At 38.6% G+C, this 19,883-nt stretch overlaps 1 protein-coding gene across 1 annotated transcript in view; it reads left to right on the top strand.

The window, feature by feature from the left end:
- The window catches only part of DMD (dystrophin), a 1,889,362-nt gene that overhangs the window by 194,130 nt on the left and 1,675,349 nt on the right, over window positions 1-19,883 (top strand). The window contains exon 7 of the mRNA XM_010599731.3: window positions 16,274-16,424. Coding sequence (XP_010598033.2) covers window positions 16,274-16,424 — 151 coding nt within the window. The remainder of the gene's footprint in view (window positions 1-16,273; window positions 16,425-19,883) is intronic.

Here is a 19,883-nt window from a genome sequence, read left to right as displayed (position 1 = left end):
AGTTGTGAGGATTTTTGTTTTCTTTATGTTGAGATGCAGTCCATACTGAAGGCTGTGGTCTTTGATCTTCATTAGTAAGTGCTTCAAGTCCTCTTCTCTTTCAGCAAGCAAGGTTGTGTCATCTGCAAAACGCAGGTTGTTAATGAGTCTTCCTCCAATCCTTATGCCCCGTTCTTCTTCATAGAGTCTAGCTTCTCGTATTATTTGCTCAGCATACAGATTGAATAGGTATGGTGAAAGAATACAACCCTGGTGCACACCTTTCCTGACTTTAAACCGATCAGTATCCCCTTGTTCTGTCCAAACAACTGCCTCTTGATCTATGTAAAAGTTCCTTATGAATATTCAGGCAGCCGACAGATACATGAGAAAATGCTCTCGATCATTAGCCATTAGAGAAATGCAAATTAAAACTACGATGAGATTCCATCTGACACCAACTAGACTGGCATTAATTCAAAAAACACAAAATAATAAATGTTGGAGAGGCTGTGGAGAGATTGGAACTCTCATACACTGCTGGTGGGATTGTAAAATGGTACAACCACTTTGGAAATCCATCTGGCATTATCTTAAACAGTTAGAAATAGAACTACCATACAACCCAGAAATCCCACTCCTCAGAATATACCCTAAAGATACAAGAGCCTTCACACAAACAGATATATGCACACCCATGTTTATTGCAGCTCTGTTTACAATAGCAAAAAGCTGGAAGCAACCAAGATGTCCATCAACGGACGAATGGGTAAATAAATTGTGGTATATTCACACAATGGAATACTACGCATCGATAAAGAACAGTGACGAATCTCTGAAACATTTCATAACATGGAGGAATCTGGAAGGCATTATGCTGAGCGAAATGAGTCAGTTGCAAAAGGACAAATATTGTATAAGACCACTATTATAAGATCTTGAGAAATAGAAAAAACGGAAAAGAACACATACTTTTGTGGTTACAAAGGGGGGAGGGAGGGAGGGAGAGGGCTTTTTATTGATCAATCTGTAGATAAGAACTGCTTTGGGTGAAGGGAAAGACAACCCTCAAAACAAGGAAGGTCAGCCTAATTGGACTGGATTAAAAGTAAAGAGGTTTCCGGGATAAAATGAAAACTTCAAAGGTCAGTGAAGCAGGGGCTGGGGTCTGGGGAACTTGGTTTGAGGGGACTTCTAAGTCAATGGGCAAAACAATTCTATTATGAAAACACTCTGCATCCCACTTTGAATTGTGGCGCCTGGAGTCCTAAATGCCAAGAAGCGGCCATCTAAAATACATTAATTGATCTCAACCCACCTGGAGCAAAGGCAAAGGAAGAACACCAAGGTCACATGACAACTAAGAACCCAAGAGACAGAAAGGGCCATATGAACCAGAGACCTACATTATCCTGAGACCAGAAGAACTAGTTGGTGCCCAGCCACAATCGATGTCTGTCCTGTCAGGGAGCACAACAGACAACTCCTGAAGGAGCAGGAGACCAATGGGATACAGACCCCAAATTCTCACTAAAAGACCACACCTAATGGTACAATTGCGACTAGAGGAATCCCAGAGACAATGCTCCCCAGAACTTCTGATGGCACAGGACAGGAACCATCCCTGAAGACAAATCATCAGGCATGAAAAGGACTGGTCAGTGGGGGGGAGAGAGATGCTGATGAAGAGTGAGCTAATTAAATCAGGTGGACACGGGAGAGTGTGTAGGCAACTCTTGACTGGAGGGGGGATGGGAAGATAGAGAGAGAGGGAAGATGGCAAAATTGGCACGAAACGAGAGACTGTAAGGGCTGACTCAATAGGGGGAGAGCAAGTGGGAGAAGGGAGTAAGATGTATGTAAACCTACGTGTGACAGTCTGATTGGAATGGTAAATGTTCACTTGAAGCTTAATAAAAATTAAAAAAAAAAAGTTCCTTATGAGCACAATTAAGTGTTCTGGAATTCCCATTCTTCGCAATGTTATCCATAATTTGTTATGATCCACACAGTCGAATGCCTTTGCATAGTCAATAAAACACAGGTAGACATCCTTCTGGTATTCTCTGCTTTCAGCCAGGATCCATCTGACATCAGCAATGATATCCCTGGTTCCACATCCTCTTCTGAAACCAGCCTGAATTTCTGGCAGTTCCTATCAATATACTGCTGCAGCCGTTTTTGTATGATCTTCAGCAAAATTCTCCTTGTGTGTGATATTAATGATATTGTTCTAAAATTTCCACATTCAGTTGGATCACCTTTCTTGAGAATAGGCATAAATATGGATCTCTTCCAGTCAGTTGGCCAGGAAGCTGTCTTCCATATTTCTGGGCATAGACGAGTGAGCACTTCCAGTGCTGCATCCATTTGTTGAAACATTTTAATTGATATTCCATCATTTCCTGGAGCCTTGTTTTTCACCAATGCCTTCAGAGCAGCTTGGACTGCTTCCTTCAGTACCATAGGTTTCTGATCATATGCTGCCTCTTGAAATATTTGAACATCGACTAATTCTTTTTTGTATAACGACTCTGTGTATTCTTTCCATCTTCTTTTGATGTTTCCTGCATCCGTTAATATTCTCCCCATAGAATCCTTCAGTATTGCAACTCGAGGCTTGAATTTTTTCTTCAGTTCTTTCAGCTTGAGAAATGCCTGCGTGAGGGTTAGGATTTATTCAAATTATATTAAAAAAAAACAGTAGGGAGTCATTGAGACTGAGCAGGGCTCTCACGTAATCAGATGACGATGTTACCAAAACCCCAGTGCCGTTGAGTCGATTTCGACTCATAGCGACCCTATAGGACTGATTAGAACTGCCCCATAGTATTTCCAAGGAGCGCCTGGCTGATTCGAACTGCTCACCCTTTGGTTAGCAGCCATAGCACTTAAGCACTACGCCACCAGGGTTTCCACCAAAATAGTAGATAATAATTGTTAGTTGGATGGATGAATGAATAGATGGTTAAGCTTAATTTTCCACTTCTCATTATTTCTTTTTGTGACAAAGCATTGTTCCAAAAATGCTACACTTTACTCTCATTGCTACAAATTTCTGATATTTGGCTTTCTGGTTTGTAATTAAAACCATAAAAGCTTTATATTTTGTATTATTGTTATAAGGGATAGCCACAATTTATCTGCACATTCCTTTTAGTATTTACATGGCCATATCCATTTGCAATCTGACCAAGCAAGGGTAATGATTGCTGCTTCTTCTTATTAAAAAAAAAACTAGTGCCATCGAGTCCATTAGACCAATATAAATTGCTAATACTTGCATATTGTCTCTGTTATGGAGCCTTGGTGGTGCAGTGGTTAAGAGCTCAGCTGCTAACCAAAAGGCTGACAGTTCAAATCCACCAGCAACTTCTTGAAAACCCTATGGGGCAGTTCTATTCTGTTCTATAGGGTCGCTATGAGTCGGAATCTATTCAATAGCAAAGGATCTCTGTTACATATTCTTACACCAGAATCTTGTTGTTCCATTAATAACCCATGGGAAGTGAAATCAACACTTGAGGACTGAATAAGATGCTGTTTTGGCAACTTCTAAGAAGGCCATTAAAATATTTGGCCTATGTTAATTGATTTAAAAAAAAAGGAAAAGTAGGTTATGAAGATATTTATAGTAGAGGTTTCTACAAAGAAGTATGGATTTATACTACTTTATAACAGTTTCAGGAGTCCCTACACAGTGCAAACAGGTAACCCACTGGGCTGCTTACTGGAAGGATGGCTGGACAGCAACTGATACTGGTACTGATATCATTGTTTTTGGCTACATCAGTGCTGCTCAAACTTTAATGTGCTTAGGACCCACCAGGAATCTTGCTAAACTGCAGATTCTGATTCTGTAAATGGGGGCAAGAGCTGAGATTAGACTGCTGATGCTGCTGGTCCTTGGATCACTTGTGCTTAAGGAACTATCACTTTGACATGATTGGGAAATAGAAAAATCAAGGGATTTACCAAACTGTGATGTAAAATCACATTAGGAGTTTGAGATTTTATCTTTAAAATGTTCTTTTTATCAAATGTATTTCAAAAATTGAAACTACCTAAAAAATTCAATTCATTTGTTCATCCATTAATTCACATAGTCACATATGCAATATGCTTAATCATGCGATTTGGGAGAAAACAATCCACCCATTTGTCTGGCATCTCCTTTGCTCTATCCACTCTCCCATATGTTACCTCATTTCAAGATTGGAACACACGTTTGAAAAAATAAAAGATAAGCCAGGTTTGTTAGACATAATGTTCCCTCAAGTCTAAGTGTTGATAGTGATTCACAATTATTTCTCCTGGTATGGCTTGTGTTTTCACCCAGATACTATTCATATCTCTCTTCCTGCTGTTGCAAACCACAACATAACTTCACTTGACCTCCTTTACTGACTTGCTTTCACTTTTTGGTTTCCCTCTGCATGTCCTAAGAAAAATTATCAGACAAGTTGATGTAACTTGCTCTGTTTAGCTTTGTAAGTCCTTGAAGAAATGTCAGTGATACTCTTTTGCTCTCTGCAGGTTGCATTTTTTAATCAAATTAATTAGTTTATTCATAGAGAAGAAAATCTTCTGTTGTCTCTATGCCAGTTATCTTCTTGTACTTTCACAGTTGGAGGTTTTGTATTTTTCTTCCCTTCCTCTCACCTCCTACCTCCCCAAGGGTATTCCACATCATAAAACAACACAACCCTCCCCAAAAGTTATGTACCCTATTCTTCTTAAGGTTTCTACCTTAAGCACTTCAACAGACATTGTGTTGCTTTATTTTAGTTATTAAATCAGTGGCACTTCTCTCATTTAAATCTCATATACATTGTTAAAGATTTGTAATTAACCAGTACCTACATGGTGGTATCAAAGTAGTTTGTGACTAGAAATGTCTTAACAAACCTTTTCATTATCTTAGCTTTCACTACATCATCAATGCATGTCCATGAAGGATATCATAAGGTTACTGAGTTTAGGTAGAAGAGGCACACTGTACTATCAGCCAGTCACTCAGTTCTTCTTAGTTTTGCATCCACAGACCCTACTACAGAGCCTGTCACAGAATAATTAGTCCATAAGTATTTGAAAATTAAATTAACAAACAAGAGGTGGGGCCAAGATGGTGGAATAGACAGATACTTCCGGCGAGCCCTCTTACAATAAAGACATTAAAAAAATAAGTGAAACAAGTATATTTATGACAAGCTAGGAGCCCTGAATGGAAACCCTAGTGGCGTAGTGGTTAAGTGCTACAGCTGCTAACGAAAGGGTCAGCAGTTCGAATCCACCAGGTGCTCCTTGGAAACTCTATGGGGCAGTTATACTCTGTCCTATAGACTTCCTATGAGTCAGAATCGACTCGATGGCCCTGGGTTTTGGATTTTTTGGTTTAGGAGCCCCGAATATCAAAGGCAAGGTTAGAAAACGAACTGAGAGGCAAGGGAAGGAAGAGACAGTTCAGAAGCGGTGAGGAGTTACTGGACCTGAATCGCCGGGAACCCTCAGGCACCATTCCCAGGAGCAGCTGTAGCAGGCTGGTTCTAGTGTTCTGCAAAAGTATCCTCAAGGAGAAGCAGACAGCCACACAGCCTACTTACACCACCAGAACCAGAGAAGAACAGTGCTCTCGGCAAAGGCTAAGTACTTGCATATATTTTACTGTGCCCCGCTCTGGCTCCCAAGCTGGCTTCAGCAGCTGATTTCCCTGGGCCTGCGATAGGCCCTATTGAGCGCCTAGAGCCATTGTCCCCGCCTTAGAGAAGGACAAAATTTGCAATTGAGGGGAAAGATAACTTCTCAGCTGCACTAACTGGGGGAGCTCAGGACAGAAGTGGCTCCTGTCCAGGCATCAATGGTCTGTGGATTTGAGCACCTTTCCTCTTTGAATGGACCTGTGTGGGCCTATTTCAGGCAAATAGGCCCTCGTTGGCAAACTCCAACTGTTTCAGCTATGTAGTAGAGAAATGGGTGTTTGCTATTTGACATTGCTTTGCCTATTAAACATGGTCCTTCCCTACCCACATCAGGGCCTAAGGACTGGTAGCTCCACTGCAGGTCACCCAGCCACCCACGACAGGGATCCAAGGATAACTGGTACCTCCCAGTCCTTACAACCAAAAACATTGGGTGCCCATGGTCCATCTGCAGAACCCACCCACCTGCATGCTTTAGGGGACAGGGACACACTTTCCTCAGAGACACTTGGTGGTCGGTTCTCAGCCCCCTGCCTTGTTCAGAGCGTGACCTCCTGCTTCAATCAGATACTGGTACATACACCAATCACCCCTGCCCCTCTAAGACTGTAGGACAGAGCCTGAACCACACACTTGATGATCAGCTACCTGGACACCTGAGCTGAATTCATACAAGAAAAGTAAATGGACTCCTAGACTGATATACCTGATAACAGCTCTAGCCATCTGGGACAGGACATCAGAGCTCCAAAGGCAAAAATAATCAAGCGAACTCACTCAAGCAACCCATTTGCGCATATCAAAACAAAACAAAGAAAGAAGCTAGGACACAGTAAGCAAATATAAAATAAACTAATACAATAACTTATAGATTGCTTGGAGACAACAGTCAATATCAAGTCACATAAAGAAACAGATCATGATCACCTCAACAAGCTCTCAAAACAAAGAATCAAGGGATCTTCTAGATGAAAGTGCATTCTTGGAATTACCAAAGACAGAATACAAAAGATTAATATACAGAACCCTTCAAGACATCAGGAAGAAAATCAGGCAATATGCAGAACAAGCCAAAGAACACATAAATAAAGCAGTAAAAGAAATTAAAAAGATTATTCAGGAACATAATGAAAATTTTAATGAGCTGGAAAAGTCTATAGACAGACAGCAATCAGAAATTCAGAAGATTAACAATAAAATTACAGAAGTAGACAACTCAATAGAAAGTCAGAGGAGGAGAATTGAGCGAGTGGAAGGCAGAATTTCGGAACTTGAAGGTAAAACACTTGGCACCAATATATTTGAAGAAAAATCAGATAAAAGAATTTTGAAAAAAAATGAAGAAACCTTAAGAATCATGTGGAACTCTATCAAGAGAAATAACCTACGAGTGATTGGAGTAGCAGAACAGAGAGGGAAATAGAAAATACAGAGAGAATTGTTGAAGATTTGTTGGCAGAAAACTTCCCTGGTATCGTGAAAGGTGAGAACATATCTATCCAAGATGCTCACCGAAATCCACATAAAGTAGATGTTAAAAGACTAAACCAAAAGCAAAGAAGTTTCCTGAATAAACCAAATGCTTTGAAAGCCAGTGTAGTAGGGGCGAGGGCTTTGGGACCATGGTTTCAGGGGACATCTAAGTCAATTGGCGCAATAAAATCTATTAAGAAAACATCCTGCATCCCACTTTGGAGAGTGGTGTCTGGGGTCTTAAAGGCTAGCAAGCGGCCAACTAAGATACATCAATTGGTCTCAACCCACCTGGAGCAAAGCAGAATGAAGAACACCAAGGACACAACTCATTATGAGCCCTGGAGACAGAACAAGCCACATAAACCAGAGACTACATCAACCTGAGACCAGAAGAACTAGACGGTGCCCAGCTACAACCAGTGACTCCCCTGACAGGGAACACAACAGAGAACCCCGGAGGGAGCAGGAGAGCAGTGGGGTGCAGACCCCAAATTCTTATAAAAAGACCAGACTTAACGGTCAGACTGAGACTAGAAGGACCCTGGTAGTCATGGCCTCGAGACCTTCTGTTAGCCCAAGACAGGAATCATCCCCAAAGGCAACTCTTCAGATAGGAATTGGACTGGACAATGGGATAGAAAAAGATGCTGGGGAAGAATGAGCTTCTTGGATCAAGTAGACACTTGAGGTTATGTTGGCATCTCCTATCTGGAGGGGAGATGAGAGGGCAGAGGGGGTTAGAAGCTGGTGGAATGGACACGAAAAGCGAGAGTGGAGGGAAGGAGTCTCAATAGGGGAAGAGCAATTAAGAGTACATAGCAAGGTGTATATAAATTTTTGTAGGAGTTACTGACTTGATTTGTAATCTTTCACTTAAAGCACGAGAAAAATTAAAAAGAAGAAAACCCTATGGAGCACAATTCTGCTTTGACACACATGGGGTGGCCTTAAATTGAAGTTAACTCAACGGTAACCAGTTTGATAGTCTAACAGCTTTTGGCTTCCAAATTGAGGTAGTAAAGTTCAATGTAAAGTGTATTATAAAGGCGACTAATAGACCTAGTGGAGAGTTTATATATATATAGCCAGCTCTCCTTGGCTTCTCTCTTGGTCCAAGATGTCAGTGTACCACTGGTGGGGATTCATGGTCTTGCAGAAGGAACAAGTACACATTAGGTTTGGAAAAAATATGACAAGACAAAATATACCTTTCCGTATGGTTGTTAGACCTTACCTTGCATCCTTCCCCAAGGAAAACTATTATTCTCATGTTCATGTCTAAGATTTGTAGACAGAAGAGTCTCAGGCTTTGCAAGTGGGTCTAATAGAGGGGTATCAGGACTTGGAGGGGAGAGGATCTGCTTACTGAAGCAAAGCAGTGCAGGGAGGAAGGAGGTATTCTACATCTGCATGGATGCTGAGGGTAAATATTAAAAAATCCAGTATGGGGACTTGTAGATAATGGTCTTAGAGGTTGTGGTAGTAAAGGTGGTACAGTAATGGTGAAAGTCTTACACATTTTTTGCCATTGTTTATATTTAGATCTAGGGTTTTAAAACTCATATTTCACAGAGCATTCATTGAGCTTTGATAAATGCTGCAAACCTTGGGAGTTGAAAAATACTAATGCGCTTCATATGGCCCATTTATTACTGCCATGTGAGAAGAAGACTTTACATATGTTTGTACACGCATTACTGAAACTTTAAAAAAATAAAATAAAGTCAATATTTGCTTGCTATTTCAAAGCAATGCTTGCGCTTTTTGAGTCTAGAATAGATCATGTTTTCTAATTCCAACATTTAATGAAACATTATAAATACTTAAAATATCTGACCATTCATTTTGTTATTGCCGTATGTTTGAAGGAAAATGGGTTTCAGAGTGTATTCTGGTTTCTACCATTAAAGTACACCTCCTCCTAAGAACAACTGTCTCAATGGTAATGATCATAATTTTCATTTGAATGAGAACAATCAGTAGAGTTATATATATTAATGACAGTCTCTTTATAAAACCCCCACCAAATGACCTTCCCCTTTCTTTGATTTTTCCATCCTGATAAGCACTGCCTTAAATGAAAGAAGGGATGAGTAATACGTCATCTTTAAATACTTAAAATAAGCAGCGTATGATAATGATTAAGCAGGCCCCAGGGCCAAGTCTCCTGGGTACCCAGTATCCCGCCTCCCTTTGCTTGCCTTTTGACCCAGGGAAGACTTTGTTTCTCCATATGTAAATCAGGGTTAATATAAGTTCCTGTATCAATAGGGTTAATTACAATAAAACCTCTATTTTGTGGCATCCAATAAATATAACTTGTTATTCACAAATGCAATGATCATTAAAAGCCCCAAATTGTGCAAAGCCAACATTACCATTTAATAGTTAAACCGTCTGTGCCTTTGCATAGTATCATTAGTTTATAAATAAATTGAAATAGGCATGTTATACGTAATAAACCTCCGCTTCCATGTTATCTGCCTGCATCAGGGTGAAATTAATCCTGATGTGGTAATGTTGCCTGGGTCCAGCTTCCCAAACATTTGGCAAATGTGAGTGCCCAAGGGCTGAAGTAAAAAACTATGGCAGAGTCCGAGAAAAAGGGCACAGCTGTCTTAACCTTGGGCATTTGCTACAATCGTGGGCCTGGAGAGCTTTTAAAAAGTCTTACTGCTTAGGCTCCACCCCAGAAATTATGGTTGAGTTATTCAGGTGTTGGGACTGTGTTATCTGTTTGAAAACTTCTCCTAATGGTTCTAATGTACAGCACCTCTTATAGTAAGGCATTATTAACAATAATTGCACTGGTTTACCTTTTTGTGAGAATTCAAATAAAAACTGACTTTAACGTTACCTTCGTTAATCACTTTTTAAATAGAGTAAATGAAATAAAAATCCCTACAAAGGGGCTAAAATATCTACATATTTAAGCATATGTCAGCATTCTGGAAGCATCTATTTGCATGCAAACAATTGCTGAGCTAAAATCAAATCTATATGAACTATCCATTAAAGCCTTTTTACTAAGATTTTCAAGCCAACAGTTTGAAAAAGTAAATAAGTAAATTAATTTTAGTTTTTATCAAAGTGATTTTAGCTTGCCAGTCTTGGTACTGGGTATTTTTAATTGTAGTACCCTAGGGTTCATAAAGTCTATATTTTATTTCTTTATTGTGCCTAGCATATTTATTTTTTATATTATAGCCTTTTTTTTTGTAGTTTTATAAATTGTTTTATTGTATTGCCATAAAGCCCAAGAAACATTAAGACTTTTAAACGTAGGCTGAAACTTAAGAAAATATTTATAATTTTGGCATTTCTGTTTAGAAACTGGACATTTCAAAAAATGTTATTTGTATTTATTGCTAACTCAAGAGATCATTCTTTATAAAATATTGCAAGCAGACAGTTGCTATGGAGTCTATTCCAACTCATGGCAATCCCATGTTTATCAAAGTAGAACTGTGTTCCACAGGGCTTTCAATAGCTGATTTTCAGAAGTATTGCCAGACCATTCTTCAAAGTTGCCTCTGTGTGGACTCGAACCTCCAACCTTTTGGTTAGCAGCTGAGAGTATTACCCATTTGTACCACCCAGGAATTCTAAAATATTGCAAGACATAATAAAATTGTATGGGTAATGACTCCCAAATAGTCATTGCTATAGTCAATGTAGGTAATTGTCAGTTTAGAGCTGTGCTGTCCAATATGGCTGTCACTAGTCACATGTAGCTATTTAAATTTAAATTTAAATTTAAATTATGATAGTTAAATGAAAGTAAACATTTAGTTTCTCAGTATCACTAGTGACAACTACTCAATAGCCACATGTGGATAGTGGCTATCATATTGGATAACGCAAGTATAGACCATTTCTGTCATTACAAAAACATGGTATTACTTAGAACATCTTTTACTGCAAGTAACAGAAAATCCAACTCAAAGTGGTCTCTACCCTTGCATCTCAAAGTGTGGACTATGAACCAGCAGCATCTATATCCTTTGGGTACTTGTTAGATGCAAAATCTCAGTCCCTGCCACAGCACTACTGAATTAGAATCTGTATTTTAACCAACTCCCCAGGTAATTTATATCCACATTAAAGAGTGAGAAGCACAGTTTATAACCATAAGAATGCCTGTTATTTTTTGTTGTTGTTGTTATTGCCATCAAGTCCGTTCTGACTCATAGTGGCCCTATTTACAACAGAACAAAACACCGCCCAGTCCTGCGCCACCCTCACAATTGTTGCTATGTTTGAGCCCATTATTGTAGCTACTGCATCGGTCCATCTCCTTGAGGGTCTTCCTCATTTTCCCTGACCCTCTACTTTAACAAGCATGGTGTCCTTCTCTAGGGACTGGTTCCTCCTGATAACATGTCCACAGTATCTGAGACGTAGTCTCACCATCCTCGCTTCTAAGGGACATTCTGGCTATACTTCTTCAAAGGCAGATTTGTTCATTCTTTTGGCAGATGGGATGGCACTAGAAACCTTTAAGTGTGTGACTCTATGTTGCCAGCAAAGTTCCAGGTTCTTTCAATTTCTTTGGTTTGCTGGTGTCTCTCTCCCCTCAGTTGATCTTATGATTGTAAGTGGGTACAGCAGTTCCTATTAGGGTATCCTGATACTCTTCTTCCTGTAGAGGTTTTGTCAGGATTGTCTCCTACTATGCTTTCCTATTTATTCCCATCCCATTACCTCCCTTCTCCATTACTAGTCATATACGTATGCTCTATGTTCCTTTTCCTTTTACTTCCCTTTCTAAATGACCAGTTGAAAACCATAAAATGAAACCAAGAAAAATGCATACATTTTTCTTGATTAGTGGTGATAAGTTCTTTATTTTGTGAATTTGACAGATTTTCCAAACAAATTTTCACTTAGAATATATCTTTGAGATGTGGAACTTCTTTCTCCTGAAATCCAATTTCATTAATGTAGGCCATGGACCTGTACAACTGTTTCTAAAACTTATACAGTGAAGCAGTACCAGCCTTTCTGCTCCTCTGTGATGCCTCCTGAAGTGGTTGCACCATTTCAGAAAGTAGCATATGATCAAGAGCCCATGGTGCTGAAGGAAAAAGCCCAAGCTGTTCTGAGGCAAAGGCAAAAAACAAGTCTCCAGGAAGTTGACGGAATACCAATTGGGATGCTTCAACAAACAGATGCAATGCCGGAAGTGCTCATTCTTCTATGCAAAGAATTTTGGAAAACTGCCATCTGGCCAACGGACAGGAAGAGGTCCATATTAATGCCCATCCCAAAGAAAGGTGATCTAACAGAATGCGTAAATTATCAAACAATATCATTAATATCACAAGCAAGTAAAATATTGCTGAAAATAATTCAAAAATAGTTACAGTAATATATTGACAGAAAACTGCCTGAAATTCAAGCCGGATTCAGAAGAGGACATGGAATGAGGGACATCATTGCTGACGTCAGATGGATCTTGGCTGAAAGCAGACAATATCAGAAAGATGTTTACGTCTGTTTTATTGAGTACACAAAAGCATTTGACTGTGTGGATCATAACAAATTATAGATAACACTGCAAAGAATGGGAAGTCCAGAACACTTAATTGTGCTCATGAGGAACCTTTACATAGACCAAGAGGCAGTTGTTCGGACAGAACAAGGGGATACTGCACTGTTTAAAGTCAGGAAAGGTGTGTGTCAGGGTTGTATTCTTTCACCATACCTATTCAATCTGTATGTTCAGCAAATAATATGAGAAGCTGGACTACATGAAGAAGAGCGGGGCATCAGGATTGGAGGAAGACTCATTAGCAACCTGCGATATACAGATGACACAACCTTGCTTGCTGAAAGTGAAGAGGACTTGGAACACCTACTGATGAAGATCAAAGACTACAGCCTTCAGTATGGAATACAATTCAACATAAAGAAAAAATCCTCACAAGTGGGCCAGTAAGTAACATCATGATAAAAAGAGAAAATATTGAAGTTGTCAAGGGTTTTATTTTACTTGGATCTACAATCACGTCCATGGAAACAGTAGTCAAGAAATCAAATGACGTATTGCATTGCACAAATCTGCTGCAAAAAAAACTCTTTAAAATCTTAAAAAGCCAAGATGTCACTTTGAGGACTAAGGTGCGGCTGATCCAAGCCATGGTATTTTCATCCCCTCATATGCTTGTGAAAGCTGGAAATGAATAAGGAAAACAGAAAAATCGATTAATTTGAATTTATGGTGTTGGTGAAGAATATTGAATATACCATGGACTGCCAGAAGAATGAACAAATCTGTCTTGGAAGAAGTACAGACAGAATGCTCCTTAGTAAGTGAGCAAGAAGCGACTTAGTCTTGCTTCCTTTGGACATGGTATCAGAAAGGACCAGTCCCTGCAGAAGGACATCATGATTGGTCAGTGAAAAAGAAGACTCGTAACGTGATGGATTACACAGTGGCTTCACAAATGGGTTCAAACACAGCAATGATTGTGAAGATGGCTCAGGACCAGGTAGTTTTTTAAATTTTTTGTTCTGTTATACATAGGGCTGCTATGAATTGAGTGAACATGATGGCACCTAATAACATAACAACATGTTGCCTGAGGGCATTTGCACAGGGGTTCCTTCTTCCTAGAAAGTGCTTACCTCTTCATCCACTTCCTCTTGCCTCAAACTTTGTTGTTGTTAAGTGCTTTGAGTTGATTCTGACTCTTAGCATCCCTGCAGGACAGAGGGGAACTGCCCCATAGGGTTTCCAAGGAGAAGCTGGTGGATTAGGACTGCCGACCTTGTGGTTAGCAGCCGTATCACTTAACCAGTGCGTCACCAGCTCACCACCTCAAGCTTTAGAGTTGTTTAAGTATCAGTACTGCAGTAAAGCCTTTCTTTAACTCACAGTCCCAATTCAGTTCCTCTCATTTCATAGCACGATCACAATTATAATTACTAATGACCTAATGAGCTATGTATGTAAGCTCCATGCAGTAAGGCGCTGTGTTGGTCTTCTACACATCTCCATCCGTAATATCTAGGTACTGAATATATATACATTTAGTAAATAAATGAATCAGATTTGCAAGCTTCAACTCTTGGTGGTTATGTTTTCTGTTACACCATGCCTGGTGATTCTAGGTCAACTTCCTACGTATTCTCCCTTTATACCGTCTGAACTGTGTATATACTCTCACTATGATTATATTCTTGTTATATTGTAATCATAGATGTATCTTTCTCTAATAATCTCTAAGATACTTGAAGATAAAGATAAGATATTTTCTTTTGTCCATTCCTAACAAAGAGAATTTTCTAGCATAGATGGGAAACTCAGTACGTATGTGTATATATATATATATATTTTCTTTTAATGAAATGTCAGTCTAGAAGGAAAAAAAGAAACATTAAAAAAAAATTCCTGCAGTAACTCTAATAAGTCTGTGTTAGACTTGAAACAGTTCTTCATGCATAAGTAATAATAACGTGGGTTTTTTTCTTTTAGGTTCTGAAATGTGAGGTTTTGAACTTAAAGTAATGACAAACCATGCAGGAAGGAAAAAACAAAACAAAACCAACTTGAGGAATGATACCTCAGCTAATTCTCGTGAAATTTTATTAACAGATCAGTTCTCAAGGGAGGCACTGAACCAATAAAGTGGAAGATTTATATACCTTGCAATGCTGAGATGGTGTTCATTGTTTAACAGACGTAATCTTCGCTTCCACTTAAATGGATGCCTCATCTATGTTGTTTCCCATAAAAAGAAGATATGTGCTTTTTCTGTTTGATGAATGAAAGCTCTTTCTCCCAGGCTTTTGATTGCAGTGTACCTCAGAGGAAACATGTCTCTAAAAAGTTAAAGGTCAATAAATGGTATAAGCCAAATTATTTTAAACATTGTCAGTTATGTGTGCATTTTGTGTGTTTACATACGCTGATTAAAGGAAATCTCTAGTAAAGATTTTGTAAATCTGAATAATAAATTCTTAATTCGAAAGATATCTTTTTTATTGATCAGTGTTCAGCAAATTAGGATTTCTTAAAATGCTTTAAGCATGCCTTCCGTGAAGAACGTGTAACTTTAAATGAGTATTAACACTTCTTTTAGTCTCACCTATTTGCTGAAGTAATGAATGAAATAACCTAAAGCTTTATTTCTTCTTTACTATAATGTTGTGTTAGTTGATAGCCAAGGTATGATCATATATCCCTGGTATTGGAAATGTGACTGAGAAGATTTAAGAACTTGGCTCCAAAGCATATTGCTGGACTGTGTACCCAGTTCTTTGGAATTTAAATTCATTGTCCAGCCCACTATTTTGTATACCTTTTGAAAAATCACTGTTTCATATATTTACTTCTGTATAATTAATGACCTCAAACCTTAGTGGCTTAACAATTTATAATTTATCATGATTTAATGGGTCAGTAACATTGGCAGGGCTCAGGTGAGTTATTGCTTTGCTTTGGGTGATATTGCTCAGGTTACTCACGGGCTCATTCAGCTGGAAGCTCAACTTCCAACACAGCATTGAATCCTCCACAGCTACTCTCCACGGGGTCTCTAATCACTCAGTAGTCTAGCCTGGACTTCCCTTCATCATGACCACTGGATTTCACAAGAGAGAATACAACTACTGCCTGTCCTTTTACAACCTAAACTTGAAACTGGTACCGTGTCCTTTGTGACACATTTTAGTGGTCAAATCGTGTCACAAGGTCAGCTGCTATTCAAGAGGATGGGAAAGAGCCTTCATCTCTTGATGAGAAGAGCAGCCTCATCTTTAACCACCACACACATCCAAATAATAGAAATACAGACAAATGATTGTCAATATATACTACTGACTCAGTTATCAGTGATGGCTCACACTTTAGTTAGCATGCTCATAGTTACTTACCTACATGAAATTTTCCAGAAACTGAGGTACACAGACTACAATAATAAGTCTAAAAAGGAATATATTCAGAGTTGAATGATAGCAGGCTGTAATAATCTTTCTACTTTATGTCCAACAGCTGTCAAAAAAGTTAAGCATGCCATAAATTATAAATGTCAAAAGAGTTTTACCTAGCTAGAAGTTTAATAATATTAAGTTGTCTTAATAGAGGTGATCATATACTTCTTTCAAATTTTTAGTTTGCATAAAGTTCTGATGGATCTCCAGAATCAGCAACTGAAAGAGTTAAATGATTGGCTAACAAAAACAGAAGAGAGAACAAAGAAAATGGAGGAGGAGCCCCTTGGACCTGATCTTGAAGACCTAAAACGCCAAGTACAACAGCATAAGGTTAGTATATTTTATCCTGTAGGTCTCTACTAGAAAAAAAAAAAAAAAAACTTCGTGTGTATATGTGTATCACACACATATACAGATGTCATAGTTTACATATAGCAAAGATTAAAGTTTCTAATTGGGACAAGTCATTTTTAGCTTAGGTCTTTTGCAATCTTTTTTTTTTTTTTTTGTAGATACAGCATTACTAGGCTTTTCATATTTGAAAAAAAAAATGAAGCATATTCTGGGAAGAGAACAATGTGGAGTATGCGATATATTAAAGTTTTGGTTTGCTAAAAGATAGCTTCTGTAGGGATTACCTGCAAGGCAAATTTAAATATAAGACTTTTTTTTTCTTACATATTTTTAGCTTTAATTCATAATGTCTTGGAGCAGGCCGAACATGATGAAAATATTGCTTTACTAAAAAATACAGTACTTATTTATTTTAATCTTTCCGTCTTATCTTTCGTCAGTTTGTTTGTACATTTACAGTTATGCTCCCTAGTTGCCAGAAAGTATTTGTTGTTTCTGTCATTGGGATTCCTACCAGAATATTTCTGATCTGGAATTTTTAGAGTGTTTTATTCTGAATTGCTATAAAACATCAAAACTAGCTCTAAGTTTTATTTTCAGAACTAGGTCTTACCCAGTTCACAAACACACAGAAGCATGGCACAGATGCACGGCTGGCCCAGGGCTAGGGTTGCCAGATTTAGCAAATAAAAACGCAGACACAAGATGCCTAGTTAAATTTGAATTTCAGATAAACGTTGAAGAGGTTTTTTTGTTTTTTAGTGTAAATACGCCCTGAATTAGCCCTGGTGAAGCAATGGTTAAGACCTCAGCTGCTAATCAGAAAGTCAGCAGTTCAGATCCACCAGCCGCTCCTTGAAAATCCTATGGGGCAGTTCTATTCTGTCCTATAGGGTCGCTGGGAGTTGGAATTGACTCGACGGCAAACGGGTTTGGTTTTGGTTTTATCTGAAATTCAAATTTAACTGGGCATCCTTTATTTTATCTGGCAACTCTACTCAAGGCTTATGGTTCTCGGATTTGAAAGTGAAAATCTGCTCTCTCAAGTTGCATCTCCTAAATTTGTGTCTTGCCCAACTGCTCTCACTTTAACACCTTTTGTCAGAATCAGAGTCTCTGTTCTTTCATGATGATTAAATACATCTTTCTTTCTAAATCACACAGATTTTTTTCTTATCTAATGAGCTTTATTTTCAATGATAAATGGGGCTGGTCCCTGCTATTACTGTCCCCAAAGCAGTCTATTGGGTACAGTAGTTTAAGATCAAGTAGTTTAGTAAGTGCTATAGGTGGCACAATGGTTAAGAGCTTGGCTGCTTAATGGTTAAGGTCGGCAGGTTGAACCCACACATTGGCCCTGCAGGTGAGAGACCTGGCAATCTGCTCCCGTAAATATTACAGCACATGAAACCATATGGGGCAGTTCTACTCTATCACAAGGTCTCACTATGAGTCAAAAATTGACTTGACGGCACCTAACAACAGCATAAAAAAAATAGCTATGATAATTCCCATCCACTAACCATCAGATGGAGCCCTGGTGGCACAGTGGTTAAGAGCCTGGCTGCTAACCAAAAGATTGACAGTTCTAATCCACCAGCTGCTCGCTCCTTGGAAACCCTATGGGGCAGTTCTACCCTGTTCTATAGGGTCACGATGCGTTGGAATCTATTCAACGGCAATGAGTTTGGTTTTGTTTTTTAACCGTGAAGAAAAAAATGAAGCATCTACTGTATTATAACTTTCATGTGGAAATTGTGACTCAGAGAAGTAACTTGTCACAAATTTTTATATATATATATATAAATACTATTTTATTGTGTTATTGGTGAAAGTTTACACAAAAAATTAGATTCCCATTTAATTTTTCTACACAAATTGTTCAATGATGTTGGTTACACTTTTCAGTGTGTCAGCATTTTCATTATTTCTTTTCTGATTGTTCCATTTTCAGTAATCTAGTTTCCCTGCCTCTGCACCTTCTCATCTTTGATTTAGAGTAAATGTTAGCCATTTGGTATCATATAGGTGATTTTTTAAAGGAGCACAAAGCTCACGGGTAATATTCTTTATTTTATGAGCCAATCTGTTATTTAGCTAGAAGGTGACCTCAGCAAATAGTTTTGGTTCAAAGTTTAAAGAGCATCTCAGGGTGATAGTCTTGGGGAGTCTTCTAGTCTTAAACTGTCCAGTAAGTCTGGATTTTTTTTTTTTAAGAATTTGAGTTGTGTTCCACATATTTCTCCCATTCTGTCAGGATCCGTCTCTTGTGTTCCCGATTAGAATAGTTTGTAGTGGTAGCCGGGCACCATCTAGTTCTTCTGGTCCCAGGGTAGATGAAATTGTGGTTTATGTAGACTATTAGTGCTAAAGACTAGCTTCTTTTCTGAGTCTTTGTTTTCCTTGTTTCTCTTTTACTCTAGATGAGTAGAGACGTACAGTTTTATTTGACCACTCTCAAGCTATTAAGACCCCAGACACTACTCAGCAATCTAGGATATAGAACACAAACTTTATAATTATATTAAGCCAATTGACTGAGTTGTCCCACGAGATTATGTTCCTAAGCCTTTAAACCCCATAAACAAATCTGGCAAAATGTTTGGTTAAGCCTAAGAAGTATCTTTAACTGAGCCCACTATGTGCTTTATTATATATATGGATATATATTCATGCACACACATACATGTATATGTATATACACACACATCTATGTGTGTATACATGTATACACATGTATACATACCTATGTACATACCCATACATATATATAATCACATATACATTTTTTGATTGTTGTTGCTATTGTTGCAAAATTGCATATCATCGTTTTTTCTTGTGTACTTAGTGACATCATTTACCTTGGTCAAGCTTTGCACACTTCAACCACATTCAGTGTGACCTTTCCTATTACCAAAAATAATAAGTATCTACTATCTATCTAGGGAGTGAGTGCTTCCTGCCCCTCATCCCTTGTCTTTTTACAAAAATGATATCATACCGTATTTGTCCTTTTGTGATTGACTTATTTTACTCATAATGTCCCCCAGGTTAATTCACATTATATTTGGAAAACCCATTCTTATTCTTTATGGCTGTATTGTCACACAGATTTTAGTGGCAACATCTGATGAAGAAGTTAAATCCAGGGCTGCTTTTTGTATCACATTTCCTGCATCAGTTGTAACTTTGGCAGACAGTGTCTGTGCCTGCCCTCTTCTGCTTGCCTTGCACTGGCAGCCGCGTGCATTCCCTGTGCACACCAATGCCTTTTCTCTGTCTGGTGGTATTCTCTGACTGCAAGAGAGCTTTGGCCAATTTAAGGGTGGGCAGGAAGTGGAGTTAGTATCACCTGAGCTACTCTCAAAGAATGAGGCATGGGAGTTAGTGGATAAACACCCCAGAATCCTTGTCCCCAAGTGGGACAGTTGTGAA

Source organism: Loxodonta africana, chromosome X (genome assembly GCF_030014295.1).
Source record: "Loxodonta africana isolate mLoxAfr1 chromosome X, mLoxAfr1.hap2, whole genome shotgun sequence".
NCBI lineage: Eukaryota > Metazoa > Chordata > Mammalia > Proboscidea > Elephantidae > Loxodonta > Loxodonta africana.
This window is presented reverse-complemented; position numbering and strand designations above follow the sequence as displayed.